This window comes from Topomyia yanbarensis, chromosome 3 (genome assembly GCF_030247195.1).
Source record: "Topomyia yanbarensis strain Yona2022 chromosome 3, ASM3024719v1, whole genome shotgun sequence".
In the NCBI taxonomy this organism is placed as follows: Eukaryota; Metazoa; Arthropoda; class Insecta; order Diptera; family Culicidae; genus Topomyia; species Topomyia yanbarensis.
Window position 1 is genome coordinate 422,164,123 of NC_080672.1, and position 22,713 is coordinate 422,186,835.

Genomic DNA, 22,713 nt, shown 5'->3' on the forward strand with positions numbered 1-22,713 from the left:
AACAAATTTCGGAATCATTTCGGAACGGTCACATAGTATACATTCTATGGGAAATTACCTCTACTTTTCGAATATCATGGTCTCGTACTGCGCCTAGGTGCGCAAAAAGTTTTAAGAAGATTTTGAAGCTTTGTTGCTGATATGGAGACGCATGGTGTTTTGTTTAAAATAGTTAGATAATCTACAGTAAACCAATATGTTATACAATGGATTTAAAGTAGTATTCTTCATTTTTTATGATATTGCTGACATTGGTGAACAGTAACGGAAAATCTATCATGAAAACGGGATCATAGTTATAAGAAAGGTTCAATGACACTGTATGGAAAAATGCATTTAATATTTTACGACTTTTGACATCAAAAATGAGCTCAGCACCTCAAAATTAGCTTAAATTGTGATTTTCAGCCAAATTAGGTAACATTTGAGGTTTTGTCCGACTTTTGTTTGAAGACCCGCCACTGTGCGACGTGACGTACGCAGCGATCCTCGAAAGGGTGGGAGAGGATCCAAAACTAAAAAAGCTGGACGAGAACGTAGTAAGAACCAGGCGCACTCAAAGTTGAGATACTGAAGAAGGATCCGTTGATCAAGAGCTCATCCTATCGGGAACTCGTGACAGAAGGGGTGTGAGGAGAAGCGAACGTGAGTGCTTTAGTGCAGGAAGCAGCGGTCGAGTGCAGGAATCTGAACGAGATCACAACGGAAGACGAAGTGAGGAGCGTGCTAATAGAGCAATGTAACCTGGAGAAAGAGCAGATGTCAATCAGGTTGGGGAAGGCGTATAGTGGCACACAGACAGCAGCGATATGCTTATCGACAACCGCAGCTAACCAGCTTATGTCGACCGGCAAGATCAAAGTGGATGGTCGGTGTGCTCGCTACAATTGATCCCTAGTGCTATTAAACAAACGGAGAGGCCTTTCAGCTGCCTCACACAGGTTGTCGAAACACGCTCTCTTGCTGCTTTTAATGGCCTTGTTAAGGGCCAATTTCGCAGCTCGAAACACTTCACGGCGGTTCTCTCTTGCATCCTCGGTGCGAGCTCTTTGCATCCTACGTCTAGCTCTGAGGCAGGCTGATCGTAGAGCTGCAATCTCGGCACTCCACCAGTATACCGGGCATCTGCTGTTTCTTGGCGGGGTTTTTCTCAGCATAGTGGCGTCGCACGCGCGTGGTGGAACAGCTACCAGCGCGTCCCCGCTTAGACTGTCGGTGTTGGCCTCCAGTCCCAGGGCCGCGGTGAAAGCTTCGCTGTCGAAGTGATTGTACTTCCACCCGCGTACCTGACAGGTATCTCCCGCCCTCGGATGCTGCACACCATAGTTGATCCTAAAGCGGATTGCTAAATGATCGCTATGGGTGTAGCCTTCGTCTACCCTCCATTCCATGCCTGGAGCCAGGCTCGGGCTGGCAAATGTTACGTCAATCCACGCCTCCACCCCGTTTCTACGGAATGTACTAGCGGAGCCATTATTAGCTAGCACAGTATCGAGTTTCGCAAGCGCCTCCATTAGCGCTTGACCCCTGCTATTTGTACAGCGGCTGCCCCACTCCACTGCCCAAGCGTTAAAGTCTCCCGCTATGACTACCGGTTTCCGGCCCACTAGGTCCGACGAGAGCCTGTCGATTATCTGGTGGAATTGTTGTATGGGCCACCTTGGTGGAGCGTAGCAGCTACAATAGAACACACCATTGTTTGCCACCATTCCAGACCCGTCCGACACCCAATTGCCGTTGCCGGCAGGGATGCGGTACGGGTCTGATAAGAGGGCGACATCTGTCCTCGACTCCGAGACCGACTGCCACAGCAGCTGTTGGGCTGCTGCACAATGGTTAAGATTTAGCTGTGTGACGTTCATGGCTTGCTTCTTAGCGGTGCAGATAAGGCATTTATGCGCCTTAGTTCAGCCCCGCTCCTTAGGCCCATCTTCGCCGCAGCGACGACATAGTTTGCTCCTGTCTGTACCCTTACATTCGTACGACTTATGGCCGGACTCAAGGCACCGATAGCACCTATCCACTGAGGGCGGCTGGGGTATGCTAACTGGGCATACTGACCAGCCGATCTTCAGTTTACCTATCACGGTAACCTTTTTTGCATCTCCCTTCAGTAGCCTGAGGTAGGCTACTTGCGTGCCGGAGGGTCCTCCTCTCAAGCGCACAGAGGCCCGCTCTATTGTTACGTCGCATTGTTCCTTGGCGGCTGCGACGACACACAGTGGCACCTGTTCATACAAAGTTGTGACAAAATTATAAAAATTGGTCTATGTGGCTAAAACTTGTGGTTTTAACTAATTTTGGGTCCCTGAATCCATTTCTGCTATCAGTTTTGAGACTCCATATTTCATTTTTTCGACTACTTTTATGTAAACCCATTTGAATGCGTTGGTCGTTAAAGGGTTAATATGAACATTAATCATAGTAGCTAATCACATCGGATAGCAGAAATGGTTGACAAAACTAGTAAAAATCACTAATTTTTCAGTAATATAATGTTGTTTAGGCAACCAATTTGTAAGAAGATTTATGAGCTACAGGGCGTCTCCATATGGGTATTTTCAAAAACATAGATATACCAACTTCGGCGCAAAAATGCGCAAGATGGGCCCTATATATCTTGAAACTACACCAAATTTTGAGTCAGATTCATGATAAGTGACCCATGGGAGACCATCTCAAAAATTGGAAGACGTATATAGATAAATTACTGATGTTATGAAATTTTTCAATTGAGTTTTTTTATGCAGAACAAACGTAAATCAGTTTTGCACAAAAATCCCACATCTATAGTTTAGCATATTCATTTTCCTTTCCAATGAACATAAAATTGCTGCAGTCGGCTGTGTAGTTCTTGAGATATCGCCATTTGAAATTCTAAGGTACTAACAATTCTAATGAATTGAATTGAACAGAAATCATCGACATCACTTGCTTCAACGACGTGTTAAAAATTCATTTTTCATCCGATTATAGTAAAATTTTGAGATACCTTTATTCAAACTGAGAGACATTGGTTTTTGGGGTTTTGTCACTCGTCGTGCCACTGTGCGACATCGTCTGCGGTCGTGAACTCGTCCAGTTGCTTACACTGGAGAGTCATTTTCGCCCCTAACGACCTCACCTGGGCGCCTTCACCCAGGACCTCTTGGGCCAAGGCCTTATAAACTGCACTGGATTGTGCGCCTCGCTTCAGCACCATAAGCATTTCGCCTGTATTGGTGCATCTCACGCTGCGCACGTCTTGCCCAAGGGCCGAGAGGCTTTCGGCCGCCCTCATCGACATTAGGATGTCGGCATATTTGTCCTTCTCGGTCTTTAACCACAAGGCCTCGCCTCTGTCCTTGGCCTTCTTCGCGGGCCGCGGTGCATCCGGTGCCGGTGTCGGCTTCTTCTTAGTGACCAACGTCCAAGGGTTTACGCCCCCCTGCCCCGGTTGCGCCGAGTTGCTGGTGCCTTCTTTCTGCCCGGCGAGATCATTTGCGCTCCGGTTTACCTCGACCAAGCGGCGTTTGGCCGTGATGGGTACACGTTGTACGGTGTTGTTTTTTGCACCCTCGCCTGGTGACTTCCGAGGACGCTTCGCGTTCGACGTCGTCTTGCGCTTGCCCTTCGAAGGGAACTCAGCCGCCGCTTCGAGCGACTTGGCTGCTCCATAGAAGGGGAAGGCCCCTGTCTGGGTACCTATGTCGGCCTTCTCTCTTCCCTCCCTCTTGGAGGCCACTGTCTGGGTTTCTCTGTCGGACTTCTCCCGACATTCCGCCCTCTTGGCGTAAGCCTGCTGTTCCTGTCTTGCGACACGAACAGCCTTCCGGAGCACCAGCAGGCTCTGTTTCAGCTCCTTGCTGATATTTTGCTTCGCGTTAGTGAACTCGATTATAATATCGAGCTGCTCCACCACTTTCCACATCGCGGTTAGTGGACCGTCCAGCACGTTGGTAGGGCTATTTTCTACCACTGCTGGGGGTCACTGGTGCTCTCGGATGCAGCCCCCGTCGCTCCACTACTCTCCCCACTAGGGGGAGACCTCATCAAACCACCTTTAGCAAAGAGGTTCGGCACCTCCGTTTGTTTTTATTATTTTTCACTTCGCTCATTGATCCCACGAGTAGCGCGAGAAAGAAAGCTCCGCCACGCCAGAGCTCCGCAGTAACGTGGTAAAGGACGCTTACTGTGGGGGTTGCCCAGGTACCCCACAGGCTCCGTTAACGATCGAGCATCTTTTTCGCCCCCCTCGATCACTCATCCCTCGGTACGGGTCGCTTCACGCCTTGGACTTGGGGTTATGACCGTTTTTGCTTTACGTGGTGACCGCGGCCCAGATCATCACAACCATCCTCCTTTACCAGGGCTTTGGACCTGTAGCTCTAGTTCTCAATAGCTCCAAGTACGTAGGTTTTTACAGACATGCTACTATTGAGATCCGTCATTCGCTAGCGGAGTTACCGTGTCGTTATGGCCAGGATCAAGGGTCCAATGACGCCAGTCGAAATGTGCGCCGACAAACTGCAAATTATCGTGGAGGGTCTTTTCCCGAAGCACGACCCAACCGCCTGGCCGCCTACACCGTACGCTGTTGCAGATGGTGGAAATGCTGGTGACAATCGAGTTTCCAACGACGAGCTCCTTATAGTGGCAAAAGGGCTGAAGGCGAATAAAGCTCCCGGACCGGATGATATCCCCAACGTGGCACCGAAGACTGCGATTCTGGCGTTTCCGGACATGCTCAGGATTGTTCTATAGAAATATCTGGACAAAGGCTACTTCCCGAATAAATGGAAGATCCAGAAACTGGTGTTGCTGCCAAACCCAGGGAAACCACCAGGAGATCCAGCATCGTATCGGCCTATATGCCTGCTGGAAAGGGTCATTCTCAAGTCAGTATGTGAGAACGGACTATCACAGATGAAGTTCGGGTTCCGGAAAGGGATATAGACGGTGGAAGCCATCCGCACAGTCATCGCGAACGCGGAGCTACTGCGCCGTGGTTACGATAGACGTGAAGAACGCATTCAACAGTGCTATCGCCGTAGCACTGCACAGAATGCGGGTTTTGGACCATCTATGTAAGGTTCTGAAAAGTTACTTCCAGAACCGAGTACTGATCAACGAAACTAACATGGGGAAGAGGTCGATTAGGGGATCACGGCGGGAGTACCTCAGGCTCCATACTCAGTCCAACGCTCTGGAATATAATGTACAACGGAGTGTTAGCACTGGAACTGCCCTGGAGAGTTGAAATCGTCGGCTTTGCAGATGATGTTGTCCTGGCGATAACCGCCGAGACCCTTGAAGAGATGGAGATGTTGACGGCAGAGACAATAGGCATCGTGGAAAGCTGGATGGCTGATGTCAAGTTGCAGCTGGCTCACCACAAGACCGAGGTAGTGCTGGTCAGCAACCGTAAACAAATCCAGCGTGTCAAGATCAACGTCGGGGACAATCCATCCAATTGATGCGTGCGCTGAAGCACGTGAGTGTGAGGGTCGACAATCGGTTAAATTACAACAGCCATGTCGACTATGTATGTGAGAAGGCTGCGAGGACAACTAACGCATTGGCAAGGATCATGCCGAATCACGGAGGAACAAAAGGCAGCACGAGACTTCTCCTGGCGGGTGTCTCATCCTTAATACTGAGGTATGGCGTACCGGCATGTGCGCTGAACTCAAAGTGGAACTGAACGAAGTTGACAAGCACTTTTCACCTAATGGCTGTTCGTGTCGCGAGTGCGTTCAGAACGATATCGTCGGAGGCGGTATGCGTAATTGCCGGGATGATTCCCATTTGCGTAACTCTGGCTGAGGACGTGGAAGGCAACCAGCGGAGAAATGCAAGGAGACTGGTCCGAGCGGACTAGTTGGCTAAGTGGGCAGCAAGAGTGGGACAACGCTGAGAAAGGAAGGTGGACCCACCGACTCATCCCAAAAGTGTCGGCTTGCGTGCATAGGAAGCATGGAGAGGTGAACTTCCATTTGACGCAGTTTTTGTACGAGCACGGATGCTTCCGGACATACTTGCATCGGTTTGGACATGCTTCGTCACCCCTTTGCCCGGAGTCTGTGAACGTGCAAGAGACACCGGAACACGTGGTCTTCGAATGCCCTAGATTCGAAGAAGTTCGTAGGGTATACCTGGTGTGACAGTTGACAATATCGTCGAAGAGATGTGCCACGACGAGCATGCTTTGGACGCTGTCAACAGAGTGGTTACGAGTATACTCTCCGAACTTCAGAGGAAATGTCGAAGGGACCAACAAAGTAGCGCCATTGGCTAGAAAGTCACCATGAAACCAGAAGTTGAGTTTCGAGAAAAAATCCGCTGCCAGGGAACTCTCCATCGGTGTAGACTAGGACCACCGCCGGGGACCAGTTGAGTAGTACGCGACGTCGGGGCGCCAGCGAATCGCCGGACTGATCACGACACTTCCGGGTAGCGCGTGAGTAGGCCAGGGGCTCTATTCTCACAGTCACGTCACCTAGTGTCTAGAAGAAAATTTCCTTCTAGTTACCAAGTGACGTGACTGTGAGAATAGGGCCCCAGATCCACCGCTGGGGATTAGACCGCGTCAAATAGTTAGTAGTGAGTCGTTGGGGCGCCAGTGTACCGGAAGCTACGCTCCACTCGGAATCACAGGATGGTCCTACTGGCTGGCTCGTTGAGTAGGCTAGATTCATCGCTGGGGACTAGATCGCGTAGATCGGGACGAAGCGGGGAGTTAAATTGCTCACGGAAATGAACATCGATGTCGTGAGAAATCTACCACTCGGTTTCGGGAAAACGTCTCTCGCCAGCGAATTCTTCGTCGGAGTAGGCTTGATCCATTGTCGGGGACTGGACCGAGTAGTTCGCGAACAAGTAAAGTCGGGAGCTGAATGGCTCATTGGGGAATTGGGCGAAATGGAACGAGAGGAAAACCAAAGAAGAATCGATATCGGCAGAACTTCTCTCGCTGGGAAACTCTCTGTCGGCGTAAGTTAGATTCACCGCCAGAGACTAGACTGAGTAGACCGCGACGAGACAGTCGCGGGTCATCGGGGCACCAGCGAACCGGACGCCCTACTCCACCTGAATCGCCGAACTGACCTCGACACCTGGTTGGTTGTTTCGGTTTCGAGAGAACTTCTCTCGCCGGGGAATTCTCCGTCGGAGTAGGCTAGGTCCATAGTCGGGGATTATACCGCGTAGTTCGCGAACAAGTCGGCTCAACGTGTAAGGTACGAGAAGGGAGAAGCGGTGCTGAATGGTACAAGGAAGCCGAATTCCTCGGTAAACTAAACAATCTGAAGTTTGCCGTCCAGATTGTCTTCGTAGGGGAGGAGCACTAAGTCTCGACTCACAGTCAGCTTTCCGACTGCCATGCAGAAATTGCCAGTCTGGGTAGATGGTGAAGAACTGGTGGTGCGTCGAGGAGTGGTGCTGTAACCCTGCTGAAGGAACGAATTACTAAGTAGTAGAATTAGAGTGGGTGCTATGTACATAAAAACTCCTTCCCGAAGTAATGCCGTAAGGTAGTGCCGGGTTCTAGGCAAGAGCAGTAGTTTCTAGCAGGTCCGGTGATGGCAGCCCAAACCCGTTCCCTGAGATCTTTGAGTTTTTGTACATTTTTTCTCGACTCAGGGCTCTCTTGAAAAAATTTTAATGCTATCTAAAAACAGCGAACGAAAAGCCTATAATAATCCCATGGTTATGGTCCACATTTACCGCAATTATATGGTATTTTGATAGTCTGTAAAGGGATCAACCCATGAAAACATCATCACAATAGTAGATCCCATGTATAAACCTTATTTTGGTGTATCTATGGGTTATTGAGACCATTTTATGGTATTTTCATGGTTGTGAAATTTGCAACTGATCATATTAATGGTCTTTTTAAGGGGCTGTGGGTTATTAGAGCCCATGAGAATTTGCTCGGGATGTCGGTCTGTTAGTTACTGACGAGAAGAATTCGAGATACAAAAATTCAACTTTTGCAAAGTTAGATAGTGTAATGCGCCTCTTTGCACCTTATTCATCTTTGTTCTATGCATTAGCCGCATGCTAGAGTGAATATTGGGTAACTCTTTTTGAGTTTTTTTTGCGCTCAAATACCTACGAGTATCTCAAAATTTTCAAACTGTTTATGTTATGACGTTGATTCTTAGGAACGAAGCGGTTCAAACGAATCTAATGAATCCAGTCTTTTTTCTAAAAAAAGTCGGTTTGGCGCCTGGTCAGGTGTACGTGCACTAATAAAGGAAAAATGAACGAAAAACCTGTGCGTTACTAGTCATGAATAGTTGCGATGAAATTTGTCAAACAGAAACATAAATTTACAGTAAAACCAATCCCTTAGCAGTCTCAGTTCATCAGTATTTTGTCCATCAACGTAGCGAGGCGACAGTAATCAATGCCAGGATAACTTCAAAAAATACTCAAATTCAATTCAAAAATATATCGTATATCTTTTTGTTAAGTAAATGCATCTCACGGCAAATCTTCCCTTCCAGACCGGTCCCCGGCGATGCCGGGCCCTGTACGATTGCAACGCCGATAACGACGACGAGTTGGAATTCAAGGAGGGCGAAATTTTGCTTGTGCTCAACGAACGGACGGACGACGATAACTGGATGGAGGGTGAAATCGAGGGGGACAGCTCCCGGCGGGGCATGTTTCCGGTTAGTTTCGTGCAGATGCTGAACGATTGAATCGATGGAACGCCTCGGTAATGTAAGGCTACTATTAGTGATTGAAAAAAAAATGTTACAAACAAACAAATCCGCATTCGGAGCTGAGCTTCGAAACACGTTATGGAGCACACATTTGGACATTTCAATCGGTTGTTTTAGTGTGTGGTCTCAAAACCCACAGGAAAGGGATTTCTTTTCAAATTCGAAAGAAAGCAAAGAGAGTGATTATTCTAAGTCTGCTGATGAAGATCAAGTCTAAAATGCACCATTATTTAAGTGTAACTATTTTCTATTTATTATTAGTGTGCTGTGCATCTTGCTTCATTTCATTCAAAAAAAAAAAATCTTTATGATGCAGGAAAATCTCCCTACATCGATATGACTGCTCAAAGTATTCTTTTCTCAATTTTATAGTCAATCAACTCTTGCACAACAGATTTAGTTTGTATCTCTCATTAACTTCATCGATACAGGCATTTCATTCGAAGTATGAAAATGTTGAACCTAAGAGCAAAGCATTTATCCCCAGTACGAAAAGTAATTGAATCAAGGTCGTTCTTTTTAGTGAAACAGACAGAAAAGGACAAAACTAAGGCGTATATAGATACTGTTTGTAAACTATTACTGATTACCTATATAAACATATGGATGGAAAGAAAATATGAGTAATAAATATATACTAAGATATATACTAAGAGTTAAAAATGCTGAATTGAGCAAAAGTTGTCGTTGTGGATAGCAAAACAAAAACTTTATGTGCCAGTATACAGAGAGACAAAAAATCGTAACTTAAGAAAGAATAATAAAAACCATAATAATAGAAAAACGAATGCAATTCAAACCATCTGATGAATGGAACGTAGAAGCCGCTTCCCGAGAATACCAATCATATAGATACCGTTACTCAATGTGTAATAGAATTGTCGTCTTCGAATCATCGAGCAAAAAGTAAAAGCGTAAATAGAAACAGTGAACCTGTCTTCATCAATCAAATTTGATTCCTCAGTAGATCCAAAAATTCCTCAAGATAGAACCATAGCCCGTAGAAACCAACAACAACAACAACAACCAGATAGTTCACTATTAATGATTATCTACCTAATAAGTATTACTGTTGAAGCTATAATGAAAAAATGACAAAAAGGACGAACAGCCGTGTTATTGCAAGAATAGTAACACCTAAATACATACTCAAAGAAAATTAACCGAACCATCGGCAAGCAAATTATTGCTACTACTGCAGATTAGGTGTGAGTCAATGTTGCATGGAAAGTAGTGAAGGTAGATGGCAAACTATTGAAGGCGCGAAAAAACCCATCGCATTGCAATCAACACGGAAAGACATCAAAATTAAGCAAATGAAAACTGAAAATAAAAATGAATAATTAAATACCAAATGGAAATGGATGTTTATAGTTTACTTCGAATCATCTTTTCAGCATAACCACCAGGTTTCTCATACCAGTCGGGTGAACACAATAATTATATGTCCCGTCTTTGCCTTTCAGCACAGCTAATTTCAGAGAACAACTGTCCCAACAAGATAGTAGACATGAAATCTCATCAACCGTTCGTCAAATCGTCTGTAATGCGTAGGCAGGAGTTACAACCTGTTGGAGACAACTAAACTGGAGCGATGGTAACTCTGCCCTACCATCCGCCACTCTCTGCGCTAATCTCTCTAGTGACAGTCTTGCTGTCACTCCGAGATGCCACCATAAGCGGAAACCACTTTTTAACCAGTCAGTCATCAGTCAGTCCGTTGAGCACATGCTCTTTATTTTAACTATCGTTATTAAAAGTATTTTATGTAGTCTGTACGCGAGTGTCCCTTTTATTTATTAAACAAGGCTCTCGACCTGCCCCGCGCACAGGGCTACAACAGTGGCGACGAGTATATTAGCGGATATTTGGTGAAATTTCGATTTACGAAAAGTAACCTCAAAATTCCCTCACCCCCGCGTAAAAAACGGAGAAGAAGCATGGAGAATGGTCAAATTCCACATGATAATGACCGGGAGCAGGTCCCACCAGCAGCAGTTCCGCTCATCGTGCAGTTCATGCACCTGATGCAGCAACAACAGCTTCAGCACTAGCAGCTAATGGCACAGTTTCTCCAGCGGCAGCAGCAAAACGACGAGCAGCAGCAAGCATTTTTCCGGAGTGCAGTTTCATCTATCCACGTACAAATACCACCCAACCCAGAGCAAATTCTTGACTCTTTGGCAGGCAACGTGAAGGAATTTCGCTACGACGCTGACAATAGGCGTCACGTTTGCGGCTTGGTACAGCAAGTATGAAGATTTATTCGAGAAAGGTGCCGCTCGTTTGGACGACGAAGCGAAAGTCAGGTTACTGCTGCGAAAGCTGGGCGCAGTTGAACATGAAAGGTATGTTTCTTTTATTCTACCGAAACTTCCGAAAGAACACACCTTTGCCCAATCAGTAGCGAAGATGAAAAATTTATTTCAGTCGAAAGAGTCGATAATAAGCAGGCGGTATAGAACGTTGCAAATCTCGGAGCACCCGACTGAAGACCATATTGCTTTCGCTCGCCGTGTTAATAAAGCCTGCGTTGAGTTTGAGTTGGGAAAGCTGTCGGAAGAGCAGTTTAAATGCTTGACCTACGTTTGCGGACTGAAAGCAGAAAGCGATGCAGAAACCCGTACGCGGCTGCTTTCCAGAATTGAGGAAAACAATGGCGTCACGTTGGAGCAGCTAGCGGAAGAATGCCAGCGTCTTCTTAACCTCAAACATGACAATGCTATGATCGTGCATGTTTTGCGGTGCATTTCACTACGTACAGGACTGTACCTTCAAAAACCACAAATGCTCCGAATGTACGCAGTTTGGACATCGTGAAGGCTACTGCAACAGTTCAAAAAAGTCACAACGTTCATCGAGAAAGGGTAAGCATTCGGTGGCAAGCAAAATGGTCGTCGTTAATGTGTGCAACGTGCAAAAGCGAAGGAAATTCGTTTCCGTTACCCTTGATGGAACACAGGTTCGTCTTCAGTTGGACACGGCTTCCGATATTACCGTCATCAGCCTGCAGATCTGGAAGAAAATTGGCAGCCCAAGGTTGTCAGCACTGGCTGTGGTCCACTAGGAGGTTGATAACTCTATTATCTTTCTCCGGACAAAACCAGCCTAGAGGCCGTGTGGCATCCGGCGGGTTGAAGTATGTCAACCAAGAATTGATCCACTGGGTTCCTGTTCCCATGTCGTAGGAGGCGACTAAAAACAGGAGTCCTCAAGTCAAGGTGTTACTCCGTGCCGAGGACTGATTGGCTGGCAGGACTAAAATATGCCAGTCGCGCACGGAGTGTCGTGGGTCTTACCCTTGCTGTGTTATGCGAATCTCTGACACAGTGGACGTTCGTTTCTTCGCAAATCGTGGGACTCAAATGATGTTCATGTCCCTAATACCCATTTCGGGGTTCGCTATATGCGATTATAAGCCAACGTGTTTGGTATCTTCTAGTTGCTGTACAACAAGTGCTGATGATGAAATGTGTAGTGCTGTAATCGAATATGGTTAGAGTAGCACAAATTAATCTTCAGCATAAACGTACAGCAACTATGAATCTATCTCGCCTTGTGCAGGAAGGGAAAGCTTCCATAGCTTTGGTTCAAGAACCGTATTTCCATAAAGGAAACTTCTATGTTGGAAAGCTACTTAACCCCGTCTTCGTAGCTTTCAACAAAAATGGCATGACCAATCCACGTGAATAGTGCAATTGACGCTTGTCTTATATCGGACCTCACAACTCGTGATATTTGTACTGTCATGGTAAATATGACTGTTGACAACATAAACAAGAAATACGTCTATTGTTCGGCATATTTGCCGCATAATGAACCATCACCTTCTGATGATTTCAAAAGGGTTGTATCATACTGTGGCAGAAATGGGTTTCCTCTCATAATCGGCAGTGATGCAAATTCCCACCACATAATTTGGGGCAGCTCTGATATCAATTTGAGAGGCACCGAATTGATGGAATACTTAAGTAGTACAAATCTGCACATTCTTAATGCAGGAAACCGCCCAACTTTTGCACGAGCTGGCAAAGAAGAGGTGTTAGATGTAACTCTCTGCTCTGACAGTATTACGCATGAGTTGACAAACTGGCTCGTACCAAACGAGCTCGAACCGTCGTTATCTGATCATAAGTACATCGTCTTTGATCATTTAAACGTCTCGCTAGATATCGTCACCTATCGTAATCCCAAATCTACGAACTGGGACCTCTACGAAGAGGGCTTGGCGACTAGGTTTCATGGGTATCTTCCGACGATTGAATCTCCAAGTGATTTGGATGAGGTCGTGGATAAAACAAGCTCACTCATAGTAGCAGCATACCAAGAGGCTTGTCCGCTTCGAGTTATGCGTGCTTCTAGAGGAACACCTTGGTGGAATACCGAACTTGTTCGACTCAAAAAGTTATGTAGGAGAGCTTGGAATCACAGACGCAGGGACGGGTCGGAGGCATTTAAGGTGGCTCGCAAAGCATACAGAAATGCCCTTCGATCCTCTGAGCGAAGTGGTTGGAAAAGCCTCTGCACAAATGTCTCAAGTCTCAACGAGACTATTAGATTAAATAAGTTACTTTCGAAATCGAAAGATTTTCATGTCAGTTCCATTAGAACTGCTAATGGTGAATACTCATCTGACGAAGATGTAGTACTCAACTGTCTTTTTGACACACACTTTCCAGGTTGTACGGAGCCATCACTGACGACTGCCCCTGAGTTCTTTTCAGGCAGTTCTGATTCTTGGGCATTTGCTCGTAGAATTGTGACAACCGAATCGATCAAATGGGCGATTGAAAGTTTTGCTCCGTATAAGTCTGCGGGAAAGGACGGAATTATTCCAGTTCTACTACAAAAAGGATATGAACACTTCAAGCATATTTTGAAAAAGGTTCTTACTTGCAGTCTTGCAACAGGATACATTCCATTAGCGTGGCGGGAAATAACTGTCAAATTCATTCCCAAAGGTGGCCGCGTCACTTATGAGGAGGCAAAGAGCTTTAGACCGATCAGTCTGACCTCCTTCCTTCTCAAATCAATGGAACGTTTAATCGACCACTACATTCGGGATGGTAGCTTGGGCGAGCACCCGCTGCATTCAATGCAACATGCATATCAGCGGGGGAAGTCTACTATCACCCTGTTACACAATGTTGTCTACAACATTGAAAAAGCTTTTTCACAAAAGCAATCAAGTTTAGGAGTTTTTCTTGATATTGAAGGTGCTTTTGACAACGTGTCTTTCGAATCCATTTTGGAAGCAGCACGAGATCATGGAGTACCTTCATATATCACGAACTGGATACACGCAATGCTTAGCAACCGACATCTGTGCTCATCGTTAAGACAAGTAGAGATGAGGAAACTGAGTGTCTGCGGATGTCCTCAAGGTGGTGTGCTGTCACCACTTCTATGGAACCTTGTCGCCGATAGCTTGTTGAGAAAACTAAATGAGCTTGGGTTTCCGACGTATGGTTTCGCCGATGATTATCATATAATGATCACCGGTATTTGCATTAACACACTTTTTGATTTGATGCAACAAGCCTTATGTGTTGTTGAGCGGTGGTGTCTTCATGTTGGACTATCAGTTAATCCAAATAAAACCTCAATGGTGCTATTCACGCAACGAAGGATTACAACCGGAGCTCGTCCATTGCAGTTTTTTGACTCTGAAATTATTGTCGAAGATCAAGTTAAGTACGTTGGGGTAATTCTCGACTCAAAACTTAATTGGACAGCTCACATCGATTTCAGGATCAAGAAAGCTTGCATGGCCTTTGGCCAATGTAGACGGGCTTTCGGCAAATCTTGGGGACTCAAACCCAAGTACATTCAGTGGATCTACTCAACAATTGTTAGACCAATACTGGCATACGGGTGGCCTTGTTTGGTGGCAGAAGGGAGAAGTCATGACAATCCAATCAAAGTTAAACCATCTTCAGAGGATGGTCTTGATGGCGATGACTGGTGCGTTCTCGACAACACCTACTGCTGCTCTCGAGGCACTCTTGAACATAAAACCACTACATGTGTTTCTGAAACAAGAAGCACTTTCTTGTGCATACCGTCTTAAGGTTACTGGGCTCTGGAACAGTAACCCAATATATCGTGTAACTAGCCACACAAGACTGTGGCCCCAAATGGTTACTTGGGATGAATATACACTTGCTCCCAGTGACCTTACACTCACATGTAGTTTTCCTTCTAAAACTTTCAATGTGAGAATTCCTCTTCGTGAGGAATGGCTGTCTGGCTGGATGGAGCGACAACTTGAAGAATACGTAGTTTGTTATACAGACGGTTCTTTGTTGGAGGGCCGAGCCGGTGCTGGTGTCTATTGTCATGAAATGAGATTAAACCAATCTCATTCGCTTGGTAGATACTGTACCGTATTCCAAGCAGAAATCTTTGCGATTCTGTGTGGCGTACAATCCGCACTTCAACAGGAAATTTGCGGTAAAAGAATCTATTTTTGCTCTGACAGTCAGGCTGCCCTGAAAGCACTTAGTTCGGCAGATTCGAAATCGAAATTAGTAATCGCATGTCGAACTCAAATCGAAGAACTTAGCATTTCAAATGCTATCTACCTTCTATGGGTACCCGGTCATTCCGGTATTACTGGAAATGAATGGGCGGACGAATTGGCTAGAGCTGGCGCTGCGACTGATTTCGTTGGTCCAGAACCAGTTCTACCACTGTCAATAAGTTGGATAAAGCACAAGATTCGCTCTTGGGCTGCATTCGAACATGCCAACCATTGGCGTAGCTTGCAAACTTGCGTTCAAACAAAGGCTTTTCTGCCGGATGTGAATCCGAAAATGTCAAGAAATTTGCTGCATTTTTCCAAGCACAACTGCAGTATTCTGGTCAGGGCACTGACTGGACATTGCAAACTCAATTATCACATGGCTACTATTCAGCGCGCTGAGTATTATTCATGTGATCTTTGTGAATCCGATTACGGAACATCATATCATTTGATATGCAATTGCCCTGTATTAATGCAATTGCGCATCCGGATTTTTGGTTCTCCATACATAGATGAACCTATGTACAGAGAGCTGAAATTTAAGGATATGCTTTTGTTCCTAACCCAGTGTGGTAAAGAGCTATAGTTTTTTAGCCGTATTTGAATGACAATATCTCTTCGGGGGTGTTGTCGTTCTGTTATCTCAATATCCCCTCGGGGGTGTTGATATATCCGCTCACTGTTTGAGTAGAGGTTCTAAATCCCTCCGGGGGTTGGAAGTTTTATTCCTGCTGTTGTAGCACCTGCAGATCGTTCAGCATCACTCCGGGGGTGCAGAATGCTCTGTTTTAATTGTTCTGTGTCGTTGTTATCCTTACCCCTAACCTTACCACTTCCCCAATCCTTCCCATCAGGAAAATGATGAAAAGACGATTCTTGGCAAGGCACAAATCTTCGATCAACATGGGGAACGTGCCATTTGAGCCAGACGCTACTGATTCCTGATTCCTGATACCCTTGATGGAACACATGTTCGTCTTCAGTTGAACACGGCTTCCGATATTACCGTCATCAGCCAGCAGATCTGGAAGAAAATTGGCAGCCCAAGGTTGTCAGCAGCAACAGTAAAAGCTAAGGCAGCATCTGGAAACATTTTGCCACTTGATGGTGAATTTAACTGTGCCATCACTATCGGCGAGAACACACGCACGCAGATAATTCGTGTCAGCTAGAAACCACTACACCTGCTTGGATCTGATTTAGTCGATAGTTTTAATTTGTGGTCCATACCAATGGATACTTTTTGCTGCCAAGTTACTAGTACCCCGTCCACCAGTGCAACGCTCAAAGCTACTTACCTAAAAGCACAGAGAACAGACGTCCATCTTCAGCATTCAACTTGTGTAAAATCTCTAACGGTTTCGAAGGTAGTTTGGATATCTAAACCAGGTGCGCTACTGTCGTCATGTTTTTTGTGGCTGAGTGCGACAGAATTGACAGCGGTTATTCCTCTACCCAGTCAAACTAGTCCGGAACCGATTCGAACTTCCAGCATGAATTCCAACTCAAATACGTCAACCGATAGAGTCGGAATCGGTTGTTTTCTTTGAGCTAGATTCCATGCAGAATCCATCTAGGATTTCGAACCGGTTCCGGAATCGATTTGACGGATAGTTGGGATAGGATGGTGTGGCGGCGCTAGTGTTTTTCGTATATTAATTTAAATGTTTACACACGTTTTTTAAATATTTTTGCTCGATCATGGATGTCTGTTCTCTGTGCTAAAAGTGTTCAGCGAAAAGCTCGGGTTGTGCAACCGGATCACAATAAAATTTGAGGTAAAGGAACAATGCAAGCCTGTTTTTGTGCCAAGCGTATGCAATGTACAGTCAGTCGACCAGGAATTGGACAGGTTGGAAAAACTCAATATCATCACGCCGGTCGATTATTCAGAATGGGCACCGTCTATCGTCGTAGTGCGCAAAGCAAATGGCAACATCCGAATTTGCGAAGACTATTCAACAGGTCTAAACTCCGCTTTGCAGCTTCATCAGTATCCATTGTCACTCCCGGAAGACATCTTTGCCAAGCTGGCTAACTGCAAAATATTCAGCCAGATTGATCTTTCGGACGCTTTTCTACAGGTGAAAACCGACGAACAGTACCGTCATTTGCTGACAATTAACACACACCGTGGTCTTTACCACTACAACCGCCTTCCACCTGGTGTAAAGGTAGCACCTGGTGCTTTTCAGCAGCTCGTCGATACCATGCTAGCCGGCCTTAAGGGCACTTCTGGTTATCTCGATGACGTCATCGTTGGCGGTGAAACACAAGAGGAGCACGACCATAATTTAAAATCAGTTCTTCAGCGGATTCAGGATTTTGGTTTTACCATCAGAGCCGAAAAGTGCAGCTTCAGTAAGCAACAGATACGCTATTTGGGCCATATATTCGACCGACGTGGATTGCAACCTGATCCAGTAAAACTTGATGCAATAACCAAGCTACCTCCTCCCACTGACGTTTCAGGTGTTCGCTCTTCCCTTGGGGCGATAAATTATTACGGCAAGTTTGTGCCCAACATGCGACAGTTGCGCTATCCGCTCGACAACTTGCTGAAGTCGGAGACAAAGTTCGTCTGGAATCAGGAGTGCCAGCAAGCGTTCGAGCGATTCAAGCAGATTCTCTCCTCGGGACTTCTGCTGATACACTACGACCCGAAACAGGAGATTATAGTATCAGCTGACGCATCATCCGTTGGCCTCGGAGCAACCATCAGTCACAAATTCCCCGATGGGTCCATCAAGGTTGTTCAGCATGCTTCCAGAGCACTCACGAAAGCGGAACAAAACTACTGCCAGCCCGATCGCGAAGTTTTAGCAATCATCTTTGCAGTCACCACGTTCCACAAAATGATTTTCGGTAGGAAATTCCGTCTACAAACCGACCACGCTCCGCTGCTTCGAATTTTTGGTTCTAAGAAGGGCAAACCGGTTGCAACGTTTCGCCCTCAATCTGCTATTGTACGATTTTGACATTGAGTACGTGTCAATCGAAAAGTTTGGCAACGCTGACGTGTTGTCTCGTCTAATCAACCAGCATCTCAAGCCAGAGGAGGATTACGTCATTGCGAGCATTATTCTCGAAAAAGATGTAAGGTCAGTAGCCGCTGATACTGTTAATATATTACCTCTCAGTTTCAGAGTCGTAGCACAGAGTACCCAAGCTGATCCACTGCTTCGCAAAGTCTTCCGTTACATACAAGACGGTTGGCCTTCATCAAAAGCCGTCGATCCGGAGCTTAAGCGGTTTCACTCCAGGCAGGAGTCACTTACTGTGGTCGATGGGTGTATTCTGTTTGCTGAACGACTCGTCATTCCATCGCAGTATCGAAAACGATGCTTGGACCAGCTTCATCGTGGACATCCGGGCATGCAGCGGATGAAAGCAATCGCCAGAAGCTACGTCTACTGGCCCTCCATAGATGATGATATCATTGGTTATGTAAAGGCGTGTCAGCATTGCGCATCCGTTTCCCGGTCCCCTGCTTGCGCTGCTCCTGTACCGTGGCCGAAAACATCCGGCCCCCATGGCAGCGTGTTCACGTAGATTTTGCCGGTCCCATCGAAGGCGAATATTACCTCATCGCAGTGGATTCGTACTCCAAGTGGCCGGAGATTGTGCAACCCAGAAGAATCACCTCTACGGCTACAATCAGCATCCTGTGTGGCCATTTTGCTCGACTTGGTATGTCAGTGACTCTAGTGTCCGACAACGGTACCCAATTTACGAGTGCGGAATTTGCTGAGTTTTGCGCTATCAACGATATCGAGCACATCACGACACCCCCCCCCCCTTTCATCCACAATCCAACGGCCAAGCTGAGCGTTTTGTAGACACTTTCAAAAGGGCCGTCAAGAAAATCCAAGAGGGTAGATGATCAATTACTGATGCGTTGGATACCGTCTTGCTCGCTTATAGAAGCACACCTAACCGTTCGGCTCCTGAAGGCAAATCTCCATCTGAACTTTTGTTCGGTCGCAAGATCCGAACCTGTCTCGAACTACTTCGGCCGCCCCCTGCGCCTGAACCGAAGCCAATCGAGAAGCAGCACAGCCAGTTGAGATTTTTCAGTCGGAATGATCCACCATTTGCCAAAATATATGCAAGAAACAGTTGGAAATGGTCTCCAGGTGTGATCGTCGAAAGAATTGGTGATGTGATGTACAATATCTGGGTGGAGTACCGTCGAATACTACGTTCGCATATTAATCAACTCCATAGTCGAACTGTAGCAGGATCAACCACCAACACAGTAGGACAGCAAACCAGATATGTTCAGTTATCTTTGGATATTCTGTTGGACGTTTGGAAGCTGCCGAACTTACCAACTGATACAACATCGCTGTTATCGTCGACGCTGCAGCCAACCACCTCACAATGTGCATCGTCGACACCTCGTTGTGATCAGCCGCCTGAATCGGTGGTTAGTCCATCACTTTCTCCACTGTCTTCGTCATCACATGCAACATCTTCCGAATTTGAGTCAGCAGTTGAAGCAGATCCGGTGGCAGCACTACCACGCCGATCTTCGAAAGTTCGAAGAGCGCCGCAGTGGTTTGACCCATACCACCTTTATTAAGAGGGGAGATGTTGGAGACAACCAAAACTGGAGCGATGGCAACTCTGCCCTGCCATCCGCCACTCTCTGCGCTAGGCTCTCTAGTGACATTCTTGCTGTCACTCCGAGATGCCACCATAAGCGGAAACCACTATTTAACCAGTCAGTCATCAGTCAGTCCGTTGAGCACATGCTCTTTATTTAACGATCGTTATTAAAAGTATTTTATGTAGTCTGTACGCTAGTGTCCTTTTTATTTATTCAACAAGGCTCCCGACCTACCCCGCGCACAGGGCTACAACACAACCAATGTCGCTGGAGTAAATTTAAAGTAAAGTTAGCAGAAGCTAATAAATATGGATTCATAACGCAAGTCGACAAGTTGCGCCATCCACGATAATAACGTGGCTGCAGCTTTCCAACGTCGGTTACGCCCAACACTCACCAAATCACGTTCCACCTGGTCCGCCCATCGTGCTCTCTACGCTCCTCGCCTTCTTGTACCAACCGGATCATTAGCGAACACCATCTTTGCAGGATTGTTGTCCAGCATTCTTGCAACATACCCTGTCCACCGTATCCTTCCAGCTTTGGCCACCTTTTGGATACTGGGTTCGCCATGGAGTACAGCGAGCTCGTGGTTCATCCTTCGCCGCCACACACCGTTCTCCTACACACCGCCGAAGATCGTCCTTAGCACTCGTCGCTCGAAAACTCCTAGCGCTTGCAGGTCCTCCTCGAACATGGTCCAAGTCTCGTGCCCGTAGAGAACCACCGGTCTTGTAAGCGTTTTGTACATGGTGCATTTGGTGCGGGGGTGAATCTTTCTTGACCGCAGTTTCTTCTGGAGCCCATAGTAGGCCCGACTTTCACTGATGATGCGCCTTTGGATTTCACGGCTCACGTTATTGTCAGCCGTTAATAAGGATCCTAGGTAGACAAAATCTTCCACTACCTCGAAGGTATCCCCGTCGATCGTAACGCTGTTTCCTAGCCGGATCCTGTCGTTTTCGGTTTCGCCTACCAGCAAATACTTTGTTTTGGACGCATTTACCACCAGTCCGACCTTCGTTGCTTCGCGTTTCAGGCGGGTGTACAGGTCTGCCACCGTTCCAAATGTTCGGGCGATAATGTCCATGTCGTCCGCGAAGCATACAAATTGGCAGGATTCCGTGAATATCGTGCCCCGGCTGTTGAGCCCGGTTCGTCGCATCACACCTTCCAGAGCGATGTTGAATAGTAGACACGAGAGTCCATCACCTTGTCACAGTCCCCGTCGAGATTCGAATGGACTGGAAAGTTCACCCGAAATCCTTACGCTGTTTTGTACACCGTCCATCGTTGCTTTGATCAGTCCCGGGAAAGCTGTTTTCGTCCATGATTTTCCATAGCTCTACGCGGTCGATACTGTCGTATGCCGCCTTGAAGGCGATGAACAGATGATTCGTTGGGACCTGGTATTCACGGCATTTCTGGAGCATATTTGCCGTACGGTGAAGATCTGGTCCGTTGTCGACCGGCCATCGATGAAGCCGGCTTGATAACTTCCCACGAACTCATTTACTTTAGGTGATAGACGACGGAAGATGATCTGGGATAGCACTTTGTAGGCGGCATTCAGAATGGTGATCGCTCGGAAGTTCTCACACTCCAAATGGTCGCCTTTCTTGTGAATGGGGCAGATCACCCCTTCTATCCACTCCTCCGGTAGCTGTTCGGTTTCCCAGATCCTGACTACTATCCGGAGCAGACAAGTGGCCAACTTTTCCGGGCCCAACTTGATGAGGTCTGCTGCGATACCATCTTTGCCAGCTGCTTTGTTGTTCTTGAGCTGTTGGATGGCATAAAGCAACTGTGGAAAGACGGACACATGGTTATTTTAGGGATATAACATGACGTAGACCCGCTTATTTCGACAGACCTGGCTACGTTCTTACAAGCGTTTTTATTTTGATAATAGTCTGATCATCTACTTATTGAAAACGCTCGGAACCGGAACAGTTTTCATAGATGACGGAGATAACAAAAGGCGAATCGAATGTATATAAACCTATATTGGAAGTTATATCAATAGGGTAACCCGGGGCTATTAAGACAGTGGGGGTAATTCGGCCCCCTGGATTGCTCAGAAAATAGCAAGACTTTCTTTCTTACATATTCGTGGAACCGCTATTCTGAAACATTAATTTTGAGAGCTGAATTTCATTGTTTGTTCTTTGTAGAAAGGAGATACAACGTGTTTCGTTTTTTGTTATTCTCAAAACAAAAGTCATCATAATGGAAAAACCGTGATTAAAGCAACAAATAAAAGTGAAAAAATAAAAGGTAAGAGTTTTGGAAAGCTAGAGGCGATTGTATACTATTCCCCCGAAAATCATTCCCCAGAAAGCCATTCCCCAGAATTCCACTCCCCAGAATATCATCCCCCAGAATATACTATTCTCCAGAAAGTCATTTCCCAGAACGTACCATTCCCCAGAATTCCATACCCCAGAATGCACCATTTCCCAGAAAGTCATTCCCCAGAAAAGATTAATTTTTTAGTGATTTGATCTTTTCAAACGTACTAGTCGTTCCACTTCCATCGAACGATATTCTTCGATTCGGTCACATTTGAAATGATTTGCATTGTGTTGAAACCGGAAGTTAGGATGACATTATTTATTCTGAATTAAAATAAAGAATGGCTGACTTTCCCCAAAAACCATTCCACAGAAACTAAAATACCAAAGTGTTTTCCCCAGAAAGAACTGTTCTCCAGAAAACCATATCCAGAATGAGCATTGGTTCATAAGTTCATTCCACAGTTATAACGATTTCCCACACTTTTTTTTTGAGGTGGGAAATTTTTTTGATGAAAATCAAAACATTTTTTCAGTAGGTTGGCCTTGGCCATATTGCTCCCCTCG

At 46.1% G+C, this 22,713-nt stretch overlaps 2 protein-coding genes across 4 annotated transcripts in view; both read left to right on the top strand.

The window, feature by feature from the left end:
- Positions 1-10,064, top strand: part of LOC131693565 (arfGAP with SH3 domain, ANK repeat and PH domain-containing protein) — a 97,236-nt gene extending 87,172 nt beyond the window's left edge. For all 3 annotated transcript variants that reach the window (XM_058981486.1, XM_058981488.1, XM_058981487.1), the window contains exon 16: positions 8,493-10,064. In XM_058981486.1, the coding sequence (XP_058837469.1) occupies positions 8,493-8,690 (198 nt within the window). In that variant the 3' untranslated portion in view covers positions 8,691-10,064. The remainder of the gene's footprint in view (positions 1-8,492) is intronic.
- Positions 10,065-17,061: 6,997 nt separating this feature from the next.
- LOC131688393 (uncharacterized protein K02A2.6-like) lies at positions 17,062-19,825 on the top strand. Its single transcript, XM_058972600.1, has 4 exons — positions 17,062-17,092; positions 17,134-18,206; positions 18,283-18,341; positions 19,165-19,825. Exons 1-4 carry the CDS (start codon positions 17,062-17,064, stop codon positions 19,823-19,825), a joined length of 1,824 nt encoding a protein of 607 aa, XP_058828583.1.
- The last annotated feature ends 2,888 nt before the right edge of the window (positions 19,826-22,713 follow it).